Source organism: Etheostoma spectabile, chromosome 3 (assembly GCF_008692095.1).
Source record: "Etheostoma spectabile isolate EspeVRDwgs_2016 chromosome 3, UIUC_Espe_1.0, whole genome shotgun sequence".
NCBI classification, from domain to species: domain Eukaryota; kingdom Metazoa; phylum Chordata; class Actinopteri; order Perciformes; family Percidae; genus Etheostoma; species Etheostoma spectabile.
In genome coordinates, this window is record NC_045735.1 from 19,397,632 (window position 1) to 19,412,762 (window position 15,131).

General features: G+C 39.0%; 1 protein-coding gene across 3 annotated transcripts; it reads right to left on the bottom strand.

Moving 5' to 3' along the window:
* Positions 1–40: 40 nt before the first annotated feature.
* Positions 41–14,764, bottom strand: ddx6 (DEAD (Asp-Glu-Ala-Asp) box helicase 6). Of its 3 annotated transcripts, none has more exons than XM_032506021.1 (14): positions 14,522–14,764; positions 13,112–13,725; positions 12,962–13,025; positions 12,110–12,214; positions 11,221–11,350; positions 9,669–9,815; positions 7,333–7,427; positions 7,110–7,232; positions 6,845–6,973; positions 6,515–6,631; positions 5,981–6,044; positions 4,776–4,877; positions 4,475–4,654; positions 41–3,307 (listed from the first exon to the last, which is right to left on the bottom strand). In XM_032506021.1, the coding sequence occupies exons 2-13, from the start codon at positions 13,303–13,305 to the stop codon at positions 4,479–4,481; spliced, it is 1,446 nt and encodes a 481-aa protein (XP_032361912.1). In that variant the 5' UTR covers positions 13,306–13,725; positions 14,522–14,764; the 3' UTR covers positions 41–3,307; positions 4,475–4,478. The 3 variants fall into 3 exon arrangements, with proteins under 3 accessions (XP_032361912.1, XP_032361929.1, XP_032361921.1); XM_032506038.1 differs by having other exon boundaries at positions 14,699–14,720; XM_032506030.1 differs by having other exon boundaries at positions 14,600–14,619.
* Positions 14,765–15,131: the final 367 nt, after the last annotated feature.

The window sequence follows — 15,131 nt, forward strand, 5'->3', positions numbered from 1 at the left end:
CGGTGGTGTTGGCCAAGGAAGGATACAACTTCAGACGCAATAAATTTCAGTGAGCTTTATTTTCAAAACAACTTTCAATCGTATCCAATAATACTCAAGACATCCTTTTAAACTTAAGTCCATTGTAAAATTAGCTTCACTGAAACAAATCTGCCAATTAAATAACGACCAAATTTCCATAAAATAAAAAAAAATGAACTCAGGCTTTAAATGCTTCACTTAATTTAGAGACTTTTGTAAATACTTTTAGCCTTTTTTTTAAATAACGTTTACTCACTTGAAGGTTTCATTTGAAAAAGAAAATCCAAATTTAAGGGCTTTTTTTCTTCTAACCCTAACTTTCTCAAACTTTTTTATACCCATTACCATAGATCATTAGATCATGTCATCCCGTTTTTGTAATGCCCAAAGTATCCATCCCATTTTTATTTTACTGATGCATCAGTTTTGAAAGAAAATCCCTTCCGGACTCCTCTCCCATCCTCCTCGACAGGTAAGGAATAGAACGGCCAGATTGTACACAAAAGCTGTGTTAGCGTAAATGTATTGGAACTATCGAGAGGATGAACATGTGCATCAGGGCAGCAAGAGTAATTTAACCACCCCGCAAAATAAAAATAAAAAAAAGACCTTAAAGAATGAGACGATTTAGTTACAAACTATCCAATTTTGTCACCCAATCCTGGGCAAGATGCTCTTGTCTCAGTCTTTAAGGTTCTCATCATGGCAACCACTGGCAGTAACGCAGCATTCCATCAAAAATGTAGCAGCTACATCTTGAAGGATCGTCAATTTTAGCCCTGAAAGCATTTGCTGCAGTGATTACTGCCGGTGGGCTGACAAGAGACAGACAGCTGCCAAGTGCCTGTACAATTAGATCCCTGTTCACTCAAACGCTTAAATTTAATTTAAATGTATTTTTATTTTACAAATAAAGCCCTCCCACCTAACCCACAAGCCAAAACAGCCAAATTCGATGTGCTAGTATTTAAAGGGACAACGATAAGAGCAGAGAGAACAGGGATCACAGTCCTAACCAATGAGAAATCAAATGGGGATTTTAAACCGATCAAGGTTGCTCTTATTTGTTTTTATTTTTTTAAAGAGCGTTGATTAAATGTGCAATATTTCTCATTGATTAAAACAGTTGAGAGCATCTCACCATAACAAAGGGGGAACCTCATTTGCAAAAACGTCCCAGCTGACCAACAAGTGGTCAGGGAACCTTATTGCAAAATGGAGGTGTTCACGTTGCATAAAAACGAAAAAAACAAAAAAAAAAAATCTGTATCCCAAACTTAAAATATGAAAAGGGCAGAAAAAAAGCCATAAACTCAGCAGTCTGAGGTGCCCAAGTTATTATTTTTTTTTTTTTAAACAAGCAGTCCGACTAATAGTAATGTGTAATCCTTCATGCCTATTCCCCCTCCGTGCCAAGTTTTTTTTTTTGGGGGGGGGGGGGGGTTCTGCATCACACTGCTCTCCCATTTGGAATTATGGGTGTACAAAAAGCAGTGCAGTCCGTGTTACTGCCGTGTTACTACCTGCTCAGCTTGTTTTTAAATGAGGCATCTTCCAAGTTGGCTGGTTTTAATGAAAGCCAGCTAACTTGCAATGCACAGAGACTGAATTCATGCTACATTTTAGGTCAGATGGTTCAATTTGATGCATTTGGCCAACATTCTTTAGAAGGGGGTAAATAAATCCACAGCTTCCCCAACATTTATGAAGCAATGTAGCGATGCTTAAAGAGCACATAGATCAATGTAACAGCTACTACCTCCCCCAGAAAACAATTGCTCTGCCAAGTCAGCTGCACTGCAGCGAGTAGTACTACTACATGATAGATTATTTTCTCTTCCAATAACACTATAACTGGGAGATCTTGGAGCACGTCTCAAGAGTCCGTTTCACAAGTTAAGGCTGGTGACAACAAAGAATTCATTACTCAAATGCACAAGCTTAACAAAGCCATCTGTCTAGACTGAACATTTGGTAACACCGGTAGCAGGAAAATAAGGGCAACTATTTAAACAATACCAGTTTAAGTGCAGCTTTGAAGAATTGCACTCACCATCAAATTTGGAGGGGCTAAAAGATTATCAGCGACAAACTGCCTCCAAAACCATTTCATGCACAAGGTCATGTTTTAGAGTCTAATATATTCTGCAATTTCTAAAATTATAAATAAATTCACAGGCCAATATTGCAGATCAAACAAACTGGCAGTTAAGGAAACGGTCTCCAGTGCTAACGAGAGAAAAGGTGGGTGGGGGAGAGCTTTTCAGTTTGTCGGCCAGCCTTTTGAACTTGTTTAAAACAATCTTAAAATGAAGGTATATACACAAGGTGTAAGATGCACCCCACATGAGGGCTGCACATCTTACAGAATTAAGCATGGCCATCCATAGGAAGGTGAAACACAGGACAAAAAGAAAAAAAAAAGAAAAAAAAAGCGTTCCCACAATTAAACTCCACCAAAACAGGTATCCTCATGACTCCGTGTGGAGGGGCTGCTTATTCATTTGTAGTGTTCTGATGCTGAAGACTGAGGAAAGAGTCTGGGTCTTTTAGAAGCACACGCTTCTTCACAAGCAACTGACAGTCTGGCTGTCTCTTGGAAAAATATCCAGCATTTCTGTCCATGGAACATCCAAGATTGCCCTCATTTAGCAGCCAGACTCAAGTGCAGCTTAGCCAGCAGAAAGAAAATTCAGATAGATTAAAAACCAGCCTCCCTCCTATTTATCTCCATTTCTTGCGAACGAATGATCCAACGGAAAACGTTATGAATTCACCAATGTGATCTGACGTTAAATCAGCTGTACCAATTTTCAATTAGGTGAACGTGAGTGTATGTGTGTGTGTCATGGCGGATGATGGAGGGTTATTACTTTAGAACGAGTTGAACTGCTTGTTAAGGCACTTGATACAAATTGGTTAAAACTTTCAAAATAAAATGTGGAGAATGGAGGGGTGTCACGTAGCGGTCTGTTGGTGCTGGCTTTGTGTCATTGGTGGATATGAATCTTCACAATGTGCCTTGATATATTTTTTGACTTGGTCCCAAGCTTTCCTCCCGGTGCTTATGTCTTCAGGGTGTGGTGGTGCAGCAGCACATAGCCCAATAAAAAATGCAAATGAGTTCTTCTGAAACACGTCCATCAAAATACACATTCCTTATGGTGCATCCAAAAAAAGAAAAAAAAGTAGCCAAACAGAAACTATACATTTAAAAAAAAAATTACAAGAACTCCAAGACAGGGGATGGAAAAAAGATACAAAGGGGAATGGATGATGGACTGATCTGTTGAGAGAAAATTGAAATTAAGTTTATTACATTCTCTTAACATTTATATCATATATTTCACTTTTTACACTAAATAGTTTTTGAAATGAGGCCCTTCAGTATTTGGACCAGAATGCCCTTGCATTATAAAAAGGATATTATATTCAACGACTCCAATCGTGGACAAAAACACTTTAGATTATTTTGATTTTTAAACAGAAACGTCTGAAAATGACAGAATAGCCCTCCTGCAGTTGCTAGAGACTGAAGGTCTGGCTCAACGATACTCCAGGTCATACACAAAATTGTGTTCCATGGGTCTTTAACACAATATTTATGTTGAAAAACTGCAGACTTGTGACAGCAACAATTGCATTAAAATGGCATATTATGCTCATTTGGTACATCTACCATCAGGTTTAGCAGGGGTAACATAGCTTTCTCACAGGGGACATTTTTACTTGGCACATCAGGAAATTCCCCATCATGGCAATGACTGCAATAATTGTCTTCAGTTGTGCCAGTAAGTTCTACTTATAAGAGATGCACCGATAATGCCTTTTTTCAGACCAAGTTTGATAATTAGGTATTACAGTTCTAACAATGACTTTGCGAACATGCAGAAGTGTATTTTACAACAACAGCTCGAGCTTCTCAAGAGTTTATGAGGTACGATTAATGCATGGTCCTGTCGGTGCCCATGTGCTTTGTTGTTTGTTTACATAACTTACTGGGAAGGCAACATGTTGTTCAAGTTCTGTTCCTCCCTTATCTCAGACTCTGGCAGCAGCCATGGTGTCTTGAAAAGTGGAACTGTAGGCTACCGCTGAGCTGTGTTGAGCTACCGAGTGCTGCACATCCCAGACTGACTGCCGGTGTTTGAATCCTTATGACTGAAATACAGCCGCAGTTTAGGCTGTTTAGCTTTAATCTAAACAGCCTCAACTGTAGTAGTATATGCGCAGGACCTGATACCAACACTTGGTGCACCACTGAGCCAGTGTGCCTGATAGAGCGCTGGCACAGCAAGACGTAATGGCTGCCATTAAAATCAGTCCAATTATAAAGCTTTTATCTTGACCTGTGTATTGAAATGGTTGCATTGACATCAAAAAGACAGAAGCAGCTAAATGATCCTGGAACTATCCGGAAAGAGGAAAGATTTGTGTATATGTCTGTACCTACTGGCTCATGGCTTGAGTTCTTCGCCACTCTCACTGTGGTACTCTGCCACATATAGGCTCTTGTCAATGATGCCAGGGATGGGCTTGATCTCTGTCCCGAGCTGCTCCTCAATCCCTTTCAGGTTGAAGCGATCATCGTAAGTGATGAGGTTGATGGCCAGACCCAAGTGTCCAAAGCGGCCTGGACATTAAGGACAGGAGCGTTTAAATGTAATTACTTTATGGTTTGCTACCCCAAAAAATAAATCTTTGTACAAGAGGCTCAGCAGGAAAAGAAAAAAAAAAAAAACAAGGGCTCTTACCAGATCTACCAATGCGATGAAGGTATGTTTCTCCCAGCTTGGGAAAATCAAAATTGATCACAACATTCACAGCTTGAATGTCAATTCCTCTTGTGAAAAGGTCTACAGGAAAAAAGCAAGAAATCAAACTGATAGTAACACCAATATAATACATTTGGACCAAATGTTAATTGTCTGCAGAATAAGAATATCAAAGTTTGGCAGCATTTTATTTCAACCCACGAGTCGCTACAAACTTGAAATGAAAGATGTAAACATGAATAAGAGTTCTTTACAGCTGAAAATGTGGCCACACCTGTGGAGGAACTCAAGTCTAACCAACAAGGCACCACAGAAGTATGTGCATGAAATGTGTCATCACAATTACGCAGTAGTACCGACAAGCACTTTCGTTTTGCTTTATTTTGACTCACACAACCCTTCAATATGACAGGCGGACCTGCTCATAGCTTAACCCTCAACCTTGTAATGAAATTTCAAGTTATGGACATCATTTCTTTCAAGAGAACCTGGGTTAACGTTGTGTAATATTATTTATGATCTCATCATTGTGGATTTATTGTACAAATGCTCTGAGAAGACACTGCCGTATCAGTGTAATACCAAAGCCTCTGGAAGGCCTACAATTGCAAGAGAGACCTCGTTGAAATTCCGCAGATCCCAGTTGATCTCACTTGTCTAAAGCCTGAAATGCATTGCCATTGTGTCTGTCACTTTGTTGGCACATATAAAGCTTACACATTTCTATTTCTAATGTTTCTACAGTCTATTTGCTTTCAGTTAAGATTTGCCCGCCAAGCTGAGTGATGCAACAATCAGGCTTTGTTTATGCTCTAAGATTCAGGGAGTAGACAATGACTAACCACTTGGGTGACTCACATGACATGAGCTGCACTCGCAGAGTTGGTACTATTAGCTCAGCACTGATATGGCACACATTTTTTTAAACTATCAACATATTACATCGGTCAACTCAAAGACCGTGCGTTTAAAAAGCTACATGTAATCTGATTGGACACGCTTTGAAAAGTCAGTGGCAAGCAGGGTTGATTTACCAATCATGTGAACTACAAGTCCACAACTCACAGCAAGTCTGGTAGTTATAATGTATCCACAGTAGCTGCTGGTTGCAATGAAACAGCTTCTAGACAGTTACACAATTATATAAAATATAGTGTAGGTACGTGCACATGACTACCACTTACCAGTGCAGACAAGATTCCGGCAGAGGCCGTTTCTAAAGTCATGGAACACACGGTTGCGATGCTCCTGGAGAGCAGAAAAGAGATGTCATGTAAACCTCATGGTTGATTCTTGAGTATACCACATTTAAATTTGAAAAGCACCATGTTATGGGTCCGTAGTTTTATTGTCTATAATGAACAAGTAAGGATGCAAAACTAGGCTGCAATGTGAATACATTAAATATTTTCCAGGTAACCTGTAACGGATGACAAATAAGGCCCAGTCCAAAAGCTGTTTGTACAGTTCCAAGTGTCAATAGGACCCTTTCTCATTGGTGGACAAACTGGCAGTACCACTGCAGAAATAAAGCATTGGTGTGGAACTAGAGTAGCACATCTAAAAGAGGTACGTGCACGTCTGCACGATGTACCACTTTAATGCACACCAAAAGTAGTAAGTAGCTGCTGTTCTGGTATGCATCCATCGCCACCTGCATGTATTTTGGTCTTAGGGCTGGTAGAGCTGATATTTCTGAGGCAGTACTTTGAGCTGACCTGTCTCATCTTGGCATGAATGTAGAAACATGAATAACCGAGCTGGGAGATCTTCTTGGCAAGGAGCTCCACTCTCTGAGAGGAGTTGCAGAAGATTATAGACTGGTTGATCTGGAGCTGAAAAAAATAAGACCACCAACAGCAGTTTCTCGGTGAAAACAATGTTTGAATTGTGAAGATTCCAGCCATGTGTTTCAATGATCCAATACTTAACATGCAATGAAAAACAAAAATTCAAACCGACTCAAACTGTCCTTTATGACAGCATCCATTTCCATAAAAAGCCTGCAGTAAAGTTGGCCCTTCAAGTGCAATAAAGGTAATGCTCACCCTGGAGAACAAGGTGTTGAGGCAATGGACCTTTTGCCTTTCAGTTACATAAGCGTAATACTGAGTCACACCCTTCAGTGTAAGCTCCTCCATCAGGTTGATCTCATAGGGTTTCTGCAAGTGTGCATTCTACAAAGCAGGGGAAGACAGGGGTTGTTAGACTGATGTTGTGCCACACATTCTGAAGGCTGATTTGTGCAGCAGCAATAGGAAATTATCAAACAAGTACCAAAAGTAAAAAAATAAAATAAAAAGAATTACTTACCATAAACTTTTGCACGCTAAGAGGGAAGGTTGCAGAATAGAGCAGAATCTGCCTTTGTTTGGCCAGGAAGCCCAGCATTTCCTCCATCATTAGCACAAAGTCCTGAGACAGGAGTTTGTCAGCCTATTGAGTAGAGGGACATAGGGGAAAGGCACATTGAAGAGCTGTCAGGACAAAAAAGTATTATCACACAAAATGGTCACAAAATGAAAAACTAACTCACTTCATCTAGAACGACCATCTGCACTTGGTTGACTTTAGCCACCCCTTTCTTGATGAGGTCTAAAATCCTCCCAGGAGTGGCAATGATCACATGTACTGCAAAATAACATTTGTAACAATGTTATGACTTGGCAGAGGATATTAAAATGAGCAGCTTTCAGGGTAGCATTATGAAAGTAAAAGGATCAGAGGCCTGTACTACAAAGCAAAATAGACAATTATAGTTAACATTTAGAGAACGACAAGCCCGTTAACATTCCCCAATGGGTATATAGATTTTAAGCGGAGGGAATTACCTATAGCTTATTTGTATTTTACAGTGATAGAAGTACTGATTATTTAAATGGAGTACAGTGGGTTTTGTGACGGTGATTTCAGCATTAAATAAAAAAAATGTTGGCTGAGTGAGTTTAGTCTACAGGATTGTTGGCTTCTTGAGCCGTGCGTTGCCAATGCACACATCGATTTGAATAATGTTTTTATTTGCGCTCACGATCTTTTACCACTGCCATGATTGCAACTGAAATGGGCTAAAGCAACAACAGTTAATGGACAGCACAAGTGTAATTATGGTCAGAACCTGGGTCTGACTGATGAGGACGTGATAGTGATATAAAGTTAAGCGTTGTGATTTACGCATTTACAGCAACTGTATTGCAATTTCCCTGCAAAAACGGTGTCTGTGTTCTTTAAATTTATGTAGCATTAAAGTTTGCTCTTATGTAAAATATGCAGCTCTGGTAGGTTTGTGATTGGTCATGCTGTGCCAACACTATATTCACTCAGTAACAGAGCAGGGGTTTTAATTAGCTGGCATGTTTCAAATCGTCAACACCCCTTACCTGCAGGGATCAACGGTAACTTTTTCCAAGGAAATTTTTTAAAGAGGGGGCAATGAAAATGTATCAACCGTTTCTTTTCATAAACGACGAGACATTTACAAACAAAGATATATTTATTTCAATAGAACGAGTATAGTAGTTTGATTATTTTTGCTTAAAAACTGTATTTAAGAATTTCACTTTAAACCGTAATTGATTCAAGGTTCATTTGTCATTGTACAACAAATGTCCCACTAAATCAGACAGACCTTAGGGGAATTCACTCCAGTCAACTAATAGACTGGATTACATAAAAAGGTAACCACTATTGGTGCAGTGTGATACCGCTTGTACAGGGGATGGTAAAGAGGTCTCATGCTCTGGTATTTGTTCAGTTAACAAGGATAAGCAATGATAAAGTGGTTGCAACTGTGGTTAATATATATATATATATATATATATATATATATATATATATATATATATATATATATATATATATATTAATAAAAAGAGCCAGGCAGCTGCAACATAACCACGTAAAACTAAACGCAGCAAAGTTCACAACACCAAAAAACGGCAAGAATGATAATACCTTGATGTTATGTGTTCCTAAATACATTTTACAGTACAAACAGTACAGTCCATTTTTAGTTGCAAAAGCAAGTAAACTGTTGCACCGTCGAGTCCTGGCCTGCCAATAATAGTAACTGTACAACCATGAGATTAGAAAAATAAAAACAAAAAGGCATATGTTAGCAAATTACATTTCATCATGGACTTTATTATGGATTATAGCCTTAACACCAGCCCAGCCAGGAATTTACTACAGCCGCCAAGTCTGATGCCCAACAGTGTGTTTCGTTAACGCTGAGGGCCACTAATGCATCACGCCTCTCCATCGCTATAGGACACACGCATCACCCACAGCTAGATAGCTTATCCAACAGCTTTTACCTACACAAAACTGGTGAACAGTTTTACAGTGTACAGTAAATTGTGCCATTTCAGAAATAAATAGTGCTGTCAAACAAAATATTTATTCACGATTAATCGTACATTTCAGTATGCTATCACGGTGCAAATGATGGAAAATGAAATGGACTTTTAATTTCTGGTTTAACATTAAAATTGCCAACCACCTCACATTGCGGTTTTGTGATGTGGCCAGTAAATTATGAACAGATCGCTTCATGAGAGACTCAGATTACCAATATCCTACAAAGAGGACAGAGCCCCCCCCCCCCCCCCCATCTGTGTTAAATAACAGCAAGATCAAATAGACTTCCCAGACTTAATACATGGGCCAGATCTGGGCCTCCAAATTATCTACTGTATGTGTAATTTGTAATATCTACTTGCTTGTACTGAATTACAACACATAACCCAGATACATTTATTGGCCTTTGCCCAACAGGTAACAAAGTACCAATATGAATATTTTAGTCATGTCAGATATGAACACTGCATTTAGCAGGAAGAAAAACGGCAAAAACGTAATGTGAGTAAAGTTTACCCGTTTCATCGAGTCTCATGATGTCATCACGTAGGTTGGTTCCACCTGTGGTTGCCATTACCTTGACTCCACCCATGTGTTTGCTGACCTGGATACATATTTGGCTTACTTGCAGAGCCAGTTCTCTGGTGGGCACTATGACCACAGCTGGAACAATAGAGAAACACTAATGTGATGGAGCGCTACACATTTTTTACAAACCTGAGCATGCATGAACAGAGCTTTTCAAAACCATTCAATCAAGTCAACAACAAGGAGGTAGAAACTGTGAGGAAGCCAGCCCTACACCCACAGACACACAGACACAGACACACAATGTTGCAAAGACACCTTGAGTAGTGATTTTACTTAGGTGTGACATACAGTACCATGAGCAAGTACTTTTGCAAAGGGGATAATCATTCAACTAATGTCCTATTATTTAAAAGTCCAATCTGTAATACATTTAGTGTAATACCCCAAGTGTGACCAAATGAGTCAGAAAAGTGTTTCAACTTGGCATGTTTCCTTAATATCAACAATGCTAATGCCAGCATTTCTTCCTTTTGAAATTTCCTTTCCATGATGGAATTTCTGTTTGTGTTTTGGCCTCTGAGTTATCAAATGTCAAGTTTGACAGCCCGGCCGGGTTGCCAGTTCTATCTGTAAAAACGTAAACCCAGAATGCTACAGCTGTAACGTCAGTACAGCCATGAAAGCAGCAAACAAACAGGATTGGTAGAGATGTATTCTACCCAGCCTAAAAATAAAATTAAAAAAAGTGTTTGACAGTTGCGTGCCCAGAGACGTAACAATCCGGGTTTACAGTGGAGATTAATTTGAAAGATGACAGCTTAGAGCCCAAAATGACACCAAGTTGGTTAATTTTCTCCTGAACAAGTAATCATAAGCTTCAGGTTAATTAATCACGGCTACAAAAGACAGGCATTTTGTCATTTCAATATTTGTGTACTAGTGGAGTGTAGTGGTATTTTTAGTGGTTCCTACCATAGCCAATTTTAAGTTGAGGAAGTCTGTTTGGCATTGTAGAGGACAGCGAGGTTGTGGGGTTTTTAAGAGATCCTAAAGTAATTCTAAACTGAATACGTGTCGGTCAGTTGGCTTTTATGGCATTCAATATAGCCAGCATCTAACGTTAGCTACTCCGCTGTGCTGTGGCGTAACGTCTGGCTATGAGAGACAAGCGTCTAGGAACATTGTTAGATGCTACTGTCTCAGCCTGGCAACATCCATGAACTTTGAGTCTGGGGAGGGCGGAGACAGCTCTCTCCAGTATTCAGAATTTGTACTGTAGTAACTACTAGCTGTTAGTATTACATATTGCACCTTTAAATATATATTCATACAAAAATGTCTGCAATTAACATTTAGTTATTAAGTTATCAAATGATGTTGCGAGATTAAATTTGTAAGCAGGCTTAAAAAAAATAAAGCAAATAGTCACATTTATTTCTTGGAACCTCAAACTTTTAGCTTGAAAATGAAGAATGACTGATTAAGATTAGGCAAGAGTCAAATGTGACATTTACTGTAGCAGAAAACGAGCTCTCACCTTGTATGCAGTCCCTCTTCAGGTCAATGCGTTCAAGTAAGGGAATGAGGTAGGCTCCACTCTTTCCCGTGCCATTCTTAGCTCTGGCCAAGATATCCCTTCCTGACAGTGCAATGGGAATGCTTTCCTCCTGCGCAAAAAGCAGTAAAAGATTCATACTTAACACTATTTTCTATGCAGTCAGTGCATTTTTAGCACATACCAAATTAAGTCTGCTCTAACTAAATATATTCAAACACTCAATTCAAAATGTTTGGTCACTATTAAATAACATATGGAATGAGTAGATGAAAATAGTAACAGTCCCAGGTCATTATCCCACTAATATCCCATTCAGGCTGCTCAGCAATGCAGGTTAAACCCTGTTAGGGGGCCTATCTGAATGGGACAGATGAAGAGAAGTCAAGGGATAATCAAAATCTTGGAGCCATTAATGTACAAAACGTCACTGCATTCAACCCAATACCTTTTAAGATAACAGTCTGGACCAAAGTGGTGGACCGACTGACATTGCCATGCCACAAGCAGGGCTTAAAACAGTTTATATAAAATAGTAATTCACTTTTTTCCTGCGTCACCAGTCTGACCTAGGATCAAACCCCAAACAAAACCCTTCACATAAAACCCTGTGCAATATATTTCAAATTAGACATTGCAGTCATTTAATGACAAAACCAGAGATTGACCAATACAATTAGAATTCCTTATTTTAATTTAGGAAACGGTATCAAAGAAAATGCTGATGACGGGTCAAGGTCACGTTAACAGTATGACTGCCAGGATTTTCAAAACACACCAAACTAATTATGAAAACATGCACATCTTTAAGCAAGACACCTTCTTGTATAATGGCAAAAAGGGATCAAATTGAAGTTGTGTCTGAATGTACCTGAATTGGAGATGGCTTTTCCCAGCCCATCTCAAAGATTCCCATAAGTAGCTCCCTCTTTAGGCAATAATCTTCAAACTCGTTGCCTTTAGTTGCAGTCACATCCTGTAATCATAGAATGATATACTCATTAGCATTTGGTTAACAATATGTAAATCATAGGCTTGTAAACTAATTGATTATTCCCTAACTGATAATGGAAGGAGGGAAGAAAAAAAAAAAAAAAAGTTGACTTAAGTGTCAACCAATTTGAGAAATTCCCAACCTTAAGTTCTTTTCTTTACACTTATCGGCCCTTTTGTAGCCCTCTCATCAGCTACAGAACAAATACAGAAATACAAAATTTAAAAAAAATGTAATAAGTTTTTCTTAGATCCAGAGTAAAAAAAAACCACTAAAATCGGACCACTGCAAAAATTCCAATAAAAGACAAACTTATAAAAAGGTTTTTAATAGCATGACTGTAAAACAGTGGCATGCAATTCTGTGCTTTATTAAAAGTACCAAATATCCAGAGCCAAGAACCCCAGTATGACAGCAAATGTTCGGTTACCACATAATAGTTAACAATGCATGTATGGCATTCTTTTTATAAGGTGCAAAAGTTGTATCAGCCCCACCTTGTTTATGGTAATAGTATGAACAATAGCTACTCTTCATAAAATAGCCAGGCTTACAAGGATTTGCTAGCATGGCTGAAAAGCCAACAAAACAGAACTTGCTGGGTGTTTAATAAAGTTAAAGACAGTTTAAAAATGACTGCATATCAGGGACATTACAAGCAAAAGGACCTGTCAAAAAGCACAGGTGAAACAAGTATTTGTAGGTAAAAAAGGACTTTCTTGTACCAACCGAAGTTTTCATTCTCATGTCTTTTGGGGGCAATTTCAAACTTTTCTTCCAGTCATCTCCAGGCCTGCGGAGGGTAAAGCACTTGTAAGCAGTAAGTATGACAAAATAATTGACAGTAACAATTTTGCCAACTTTTGTCAGAAAACTTACTTGATTACAGCGTTGGCTGTAGGGGCCGGTTGGGAGTTGCCATTGTTGATTGTGCCTTTCATCTGATTAAGCTGCTGCAGTAGAGGGCCTCCACCTCCACCTGGTGCTCCAGCAGGCTTCACTGGGCCTCTGAGCTGTCCATTCTGGTTGGACAAGCCCAAAATCACTGGGTTCTCTGTCCTGGCGGTACTCATGTTTATTGAGCTTTACTTTCCGTTTCAATAGCAATGAAATCTCTAACAGTCTCAAAATGAAGTGAGCCCAGTGTGCTGGGACCACTCAAAGCACAAGATTGTCCTTCCCTCTTGAGACTTTAATAATATACAAATGTAAATGTTCAAATGTTTTGTCTCTGCAGGTTCCTTGACAATATTGTTGTTGTTTCTGGAACGTCAAGTGTCAAAAACAAATCCCTCTCCTTTTTTTAGTAAACGTCTAAGCATTGATTTCTTAAGCAAATTAGGGTTTAGCATGGATGTAATCTGCCATTTTTATCCAAAACCATACACCAGGAGGGCTAAACTAGCTTTCAAGTACTGGCAGACTGTTTAGCTAGCCATCTTGTTTAGCTAGCTTCACTGAGCAGCTGCGTCCTTTCTCAAGTTTCTTCAACCCTGAAACATACGAGACACAGTGTTAACATGTTCGACAAAAAACTAAGTAGCATTACAATTGAATGATATGTGGCAAAAGACAACATACTGTATTTAGAGGGTGGCTAACTAGACTTATAGAATTCATATTTAACGTTAGCGTATTCAACAACTGACAGTAACGTCAGATGGCTGGCCTTACGTCAGAAGTTAGCCTACCCAGCAGTGGGTCGTAACGTTAATGATGCATAGCTAGTTAACAATTGCTAGCATGTAGACGTTGATTTCCCGAAAGTCAACCACACCAGTAGTTTCTGTACAGTTAGGTTACCTGCCGCTTGAAAGCTCGAAAGAATAGATGTCGGAATACATGACTGACCTAGAGCATGTTCTCTCTGTTGTACCCAACCAACTAGCTAGCTAACTGGAAGGGAAAAAGCTAACGTTACCCCGCTAATAACTTAACACGGACATCTGGCTAACTAGCTAGGTTAGCTAGCTAGCCAATGTTGTGCTGGTTATACCGAATTCAGTTTTTGTTAACCCAGTCAGTATGTTATACCGCTAGTGCAAATAATAACCGATACCTTTTTCAATTTTAGCAAACGAACAAGACTTGATATCCGATATTAACTAATATTAGGTTGCAAGCTAACTCAATTGACGATTGCCGTGCTAACGTTAGGTATGCTAGCAAGCTAACAAACTTGCTAACGATAGCGAAATAACATTTACAGTTAACGCTAATTGTAAAAGTCACCACAAAATAATGGAATACCAGGTTTGCGTTAGCTAGTTTGGATGTACATGCATTTACCTTGGATAACGGAAATAACCGGTTTCCTATGCGTTGTACTCAATTTTAGCTGACTACGAAAGAGTCTTGTCAACCAACCGTTCAAGATGGCTTCCACTCGTATTTGAACCCGCCCCCATCCAAGTAATCAGCTGATTTCATTTCAAATCAAGGATTTGATTTGGGATTTTACTTTACCTAAAGGGCGTCCTGTCAAAAATGATACTTCAGACTATCTTGAACTGACATCCACTCCACTAGCATCGATCCAGAGTTGTTGTTGGACTGGTGGAACAGTTACTATCAGTGTTCTAGTTTGCTAATTCCAAAGTAAGGTGAGCCTACATGAATAATATCTTGATTAACCCTCCTGTTGTCCTCGGGTCAATTTTGACCCCTTTTAAAAATGTCTACATCAGAAATATGGCATTCTTTTTAACAAAATTACAACAAAAAAATGATGGATTCCATGCAACGCTCTTTGCAAAGACAATTAATCACTTTCATTGAACTTCGGGTGGAAATTGAAATGGTTTCAAATCAGTATCCCGACCAAACTCATTAATTCAACATGATCTTGACTATTTACCCAAAATAATTCTTAATTTCTGCTTTATATATATATATATAT